Source organism: Crocuta crocuta, unplaced genomic scaffold, assembly GCF_008692635.1.
Source record: "Crocuta crocuta isolate KB4526 unplaced genomic scaffold, BGI_CrCroc_1.0 scaffold352, whole genome shotgun sequence".
NCBI classification, from domain to species: Eukaryota; Metazoa; Chordata; class Mammalia; order Carnivora; family Hyaenidae; genus Crocuta; species Crocuta crocuta.
In genome coordinates, this window is record NW_027532169.1 from 3950908 (window position 1) to 3956325 (window position 5418).

Below are 5418 nucleotides of genomic sequence, written 5' to 3' on the forward strand. Positions count from 1 at the left end.
CCGGCCTTCGGCCCCCCGCTCCCCAACCCCGAACCAGGCTGCTGTCTCCCCTGTGCCTTCCTCCTGGAGGCCCAAGTATTGATTTGGAGAACTGGGCTGTCTGGGCCGGAGGGCAGGCAAGACAGCCTGGCCCTGTCTGAACGTCGTCGGCCACTCACTGGAAAATGGTCATCAGAGGGCAACTGCTCTTGGGTCAGCTCCAGGCCCCAAGGAAATCTGCAAATTCTCACCTCCTCCTCATTCCATAATAGGGTGTGTGTGTGTGTGTGTGTGTGTGTGTGTGTGTGTGAGAGAGAGAGAGACAGAGAGACAGAGAGACAGAGAGAGAGNCCTGGCCCTGTCTGAACGTCGTCGGCCACTCACTGGAAAATGGTCATCAGAGGGCAACTGCTCTTGGGTCAGCTCCAGGCCCCAAGGAAATCTGCAAATTCTCACCTCCTCCTCATTCCATAATAGGGTGTGTGTGTGTGTGTGTGTGTGTGTGTGTGACAGAGAGAGACAGAGAGAGACTGGGTCTATAAGGCTCCTTTGTTTCCTTTTCTTTTTAGAAGCACTCGGGCCAGGCCCAGAGCTCCACTCCAGGGTCACTTGTATGGTTTTCCATTGCCCCTTGCCTTAAAGACCAGGAGAGTCAGTATCCAAAAGGGGAGGCTTGGGGGCCCTTGGTCCCAGGAGTGATGCGGAGGATTAACCTTCTTTCATCCCACAAGAGCCAGCAGGCTAAACCTTGGGTTCAGAAGCCCGAAGCTGGAGGACTTTCCTGGGTGGAAAGTGGGGATGTTTGCCCCAGGAGGTCTGTAGAAAAGCCAGCACACGCTGGGGGTGGGGTGGGGGTGGGGTGGAAAATAAGAATTTGGTTTGGTGGAGAAATGAGCTCTTCCCACCTCTTCTTTTCCTACACGCGCTGATTATTCGCCTTTAACGCTATGTGCAGGGACTGACCGAAAGCGAGGCCGCCAGACCTACACCCGCTACCAGACCCTGGAGCTGGAAAAGGAGTTTCACTACAACCGCTACCTGACGCGGCGGCGGCGCATCGAGATCGCGCACGCCCTGTGCCTGACCGAGCGGCAGATCAAGATCTGGTTCCAGAACCGGCGCATGAAGTGGAAAAAGGAGAACAAGACGGCGGGTCCTGGGGCCACAGGCCAGGACAAGGCCGAGGTGGAGGAGGAGGAGGAAGAGTGAGAGGCGAGGAAGAGAGCTGAGAAAGGGAGAGCTGAAGCCCAGCTCTGAGAACTGAACCAGGAAACTCCAATTAAATCGGGAGGGGGAAACCTATTTAAAGAGTGGGAAGCAGTGTAAACGTTTTTTTAGGGAGAGAAGGTGAAATTTTGGTTTCTTAACACTGAAAAAAAAATACTACCTATAGAAACGTCCGTCGGGTTTGTTTTGTACGACATGAGGACATCATCTACTTGTTCTGTAGCCTTCTGGAATTTGCCTCCCCTTTTCTATGTCGCTATTGTAAGGTCTTTGTAAAATCTTGCCGTTTTGTAAGCCCCTTTCTTTTGACGCTGTCTTTGTGGTCTGTGGGTCTGGACTTACAGTGTGTGGTTTCCCGTCCTCCTGAGCCCCCCCTGCCTTCACAGTAGCCGCACTGAAGGGGCCTTAGGGAGCCCCGTGGACCCACCGACTAGCTCGCCGTCCCCGCTGTGCACCTGGCCTACCCAATGCTCCTTGTTTCCATGAGCCCCTGTGATCCTCTTTACGTTGTATGTGTTCTTGAAGATGGAGAAATAAAACACAATTTAAAAATGAACAGATATGCCCTATTTTCTGTTTCCCTAAAACTGAGGCGGGGGGAGGCAGGGGGGGCGGGGAGAGGGTCAGGGTTAGCCATGCATCCCAGAGCCTCTGGGCTCCAACTTCTGCCGCTAGTCATTTCTTTCTGCGCTGGGGTCTGCTCTTTTCCCTGCTCCTTGTTCTGGGGGCTACCAACGAGCGAACCCTGATATCACACACGCATTCCCTTTACCCATTCTGACACACCCAAACGCACAGCTGACACACATTTACAGGCTGACATCACACATAAAGAAATATATACATTGTCACACGCAGTCACAAATAAACACCCCTGGCCCCATGTTCATAAATAAACACACAGGCACTCACACACCCCAGCATGCACTCACGTTCACACACACTCACCAGGAAACACACATTCACACTCACTCCCAGAAACATTTATACATACCAACGCACATTCACACGTTGCCTTATAAACACAGATTCACATTCGCACCCCCCCCACCACCACCACCAGTCAGCACATCCATGAGCCCACAAGCTCAGTGGCCCACATTCCCAAAACAAAACGCGCACAGTTACGCAAATCCTTCCTCGTCCAGGCCTTCAGACCAGGCTGCGGCGCGGCGGCGCGGCTGGGGCCCAGCTCCAGAGCTGAAATCCGAAGTGTTAGGCCCCATGCAAGGAAGAGGGGAAGGAGAGGGAAGGTGGCCGCCCAGATCCACGCCGGCTTCCTGGCGTTGAGCGAGAGGCCGGTCCGGTCCGCAGAGATGCCGGGCCGGCCCAGCGCGGCCTCCGACACCGGGGCGCTGCGGGCTTCCCGCTCGCTCTCGGCAAACATTTTCCCCAAGAGCTATTCGGTTATTTTATTTCAACTTCTTTTACTTGCATGTGTTTTAATTTATCTCATTCTAAATGCACACAGCGATCCAAAGGATACTTGGAAATGGAGGGAAAGGTGCCCTGAGAACGAGAGAGGCCGNTCCGCCGGCTTCCTCGGCGCCTTGCTACCCCGCGGTCCCCGCTGCCGGCAGCCTGGAATCTTCTCCGGGGTACAGAGAAAGAGAAAAGAGAGAAAAAAACATTTGGGGGGGGGGATGTTATTTCGTTTCCTGCATTATGGGCGCTGGTAGCTCAATTCAAAATACGGGAGTATTTCAGGGGGGCCTGGGAAACACTAGGTGAATATTGTTGGTTGGTGGTGGTGGGTTTTTTTTTTCTTCCAAAACACCCCCTGATGGAGGCACATAAACCTGGAAGCTGGCGCCTATGCATCTAGACCTGTGGAGCCGAGTTTTAGAATTTATTCGATTATAAGCCTCGGATTATTTAAATGTGAAGAACAGGTATCAGGACAGAGAGGGGGGGAAGCGGATTGGAATGGAAACTCATTTTAGGAAGATCTCTTTAATTTGAATTTGTAAGTAAAAGTCCCCTGAACCTGCAGTGTCCCCCATTAATGACCGCAGAGCCCCCTGGAGAGGGCACGGAGCTGTCACTGGGAACCCGGGTGTGCGGGCATTGGGCGAGAGAGGCAGGGGTCCGGCTTCCCCCTCTTCTAATTTCTGGGGTGCAAAGGCGAGAATCTGGCTGCTAGACCCTCCACCTTGGCCTCTATCAGGGCTGCCTTTCCTCTCCCGGGGCAAAAACTAGGCCCTAGGGGATCTAGGGCCCCCACACCCGCAATGCTACAAGCCTCACAGGTGACGGGTCCTGCCATCTAGAGGGCTGGGAATGAGGGAGGCATTCAGAAGGGGAGAGGGGGCACTGAAGCTTTCATTTTGCCCTGACGCAAGTGGCAATTCTGGATACCTGCTGCTACTCCCGACTCACCCCAAAACTACCTCAGAAGGGCCCCTGTGTGGAGGATTTGGGGTGAATTCTCACTAGAAGAGGGAGGCAGAGCTCCTGCGAGAATAGGGAGGTTCTGGAAAGAATCCCCTTCCCAGATGAACCCCTTGGGGCTCCTCCGCCTGATTCCCTGCACCCCAAATCTCACCCCTTCTCATATTGGGGTTTCCCCAAATAGCGAGAAGGAGAAGAAAAGAAGATGGCGACTGAGAAAAGGGTTGCTGGTGGAGCAGCCATGAAGAAATGCAATAAATTCCTTGTTGTTTTATGAAAATTTACAACTTTGTGATAGAAGTTTATGAGTGGTTGAATCCAGCGATTGGCCGGCGCCGGTCATGTGGCCGGGCGATCGTGAACATGAACTTTTTATCATTTCCCTGGTGGTTATAATGCAGCATTCTTTTGGACACCACACCTAGGTCGGAGCACTGTCGTCCTTCAGGGCTCCAGCCTCTTGATATTTTTATACTTCAGTATCACTCGATAAAGAAAAAGAGAGCGGGGAAGAGAGAGGGAGAGGAAAGAAGAGAGAGAGAGAGGGAGAGAGAGAGAGAAGGAGGGGTGGGAATTACACAAAAGAGAGAACCAAAAATAATTTTAATTTCTAAGTTGATTTGCTTGCTGATCTGGGATTTTAGTCATCATGGAGGGTAAATGGACAATCTGCCCAGGACTGCAGCCTGATACCATTTTTCAAAGCCAGAACTTACTCCATTTTCTATGCAAATATCAGAAAAGCGAAACACCCTCTCTCCTAAGTCAGAGAAGGGGAAGCGACGGCTCTCAGGTTGGGACAATATTATCTGGAAGATGAAGAAGAAACAGAACGCTTCCCCCCCTCCTTCCTCCTCACCCCTTTCAACCGGAGGAAAGAAACCCCAAGGTCTACAAAGGTAAGAGAGATTCTACAATTCTCTTCTAATTCTTTTGCATCGATTTTGTAGGGGGTGGGGCTTGGGTTTGTCTCCCTCTCCTCCTCCCCCCTCCAAGACGGGGCTGAACCCCACCTCTGGGCGCTTCAGGAAGAGGCTTCCCAGGAAATTCGGTGGCGGCAGAGAGAGGGGTGGCTGCTTCCTGGAGGGGGAGCCAAGGCAGGGCGGCCGGGAGGAGGAACCGAAAGGGGCCACGGAGGCGAGCTCTATGTCGCCCTTTTAAGCTGGGAGGAGAGGCTCAAGCGAGGGGGCTGCAAAGGAGAGGATGGGGGTGTCTGGGCTCCAGGGCGCCCTAGAAGCCTGTCGCTACGGCCTCTGTNCGGTGGCGCCGAGGGACGTCCTGGTCTCTGGAGGGCCTGGAATGTCCGCAGAGGCCCGCGAGGGCGAGGAGGCGGCGGCTAGAGGGACACAGAAAGAACAGTTCACAGAGAAATGCTCATTATCTCCCTTCGGAGACATTTTTGAAATTAAAGGGCTGTGGGTGGAGGCANCCAGCCTGAGAGTGCCCAGGTCTGTCGCCACTCCCGCACTCCCGCAGGAGGGAGCCTCGCTCTGCAGGGAGACAGTTTTGTGGTTTTTAATGCGGTAGGTTCCGGCGGTGTTGGTGTCTGTGCACTATTGATTCTATTACTTGCGTTTTATGGGTGTGAGTGTGCGGATTTCGGTGGAGGAAATTGCCATGCGTGTGTCTGAGGTGGAAACACCTCAAACTTTCCTGGATCCAGCCGTGGTGATTGTGAAGAAGCGGCGGAGTGTGCTGTTGTGTTTGAAGCTTGTAAACAAGAATTAAAAAAAATAATAAAAAAAAAAAAAAGGAGAGGGACAGAGAGGAGAAGGAGGAGGAGGAAATAAAAAAAAGAGAACCCAGTTAGGGAAGCCAAGG

At 52.9% G+C, this 5418-nt stretch overlaps 2 protein-coding genes across 2 annotated transcripts in view; both read left to right on the forward strand.

Moving 5' to 3' along the window:
- HOXB7 (homeobox B7) overlaps positions 1-1762 on the forward strand; it is a 2989-nt gene extending 1227 nt beyond the window's left edge. Inside the window, exon 2 of the mRNA XM_077776822.1 lies at positions 935-1762. Coding sequence (XP_077632948.1) covers positions 935-1188 — 254 coding nt within the window. The 3' untranslated portion in view covers positions 1189-1762. The remainder of the gene's footprint in view (positions 1-934) is intronic.
- Positions 1763-4019: 2257 nt separating this feature from the next.
- HOXB6 (homeobox B6) overlaps positions 4020-5418 on the forward strand; it is a 10159-nt gene continuing 8760 nt past the window's right edge. Inside the window, exon 1 of the mRNA XM_077776821.1 lies at positions 4020-4496. The gene's annotated coding sequence lies outside the window, so the exon portion shown is untranslated. The remainder of the gene's footprint in view (positions 4497-5418) is intronic.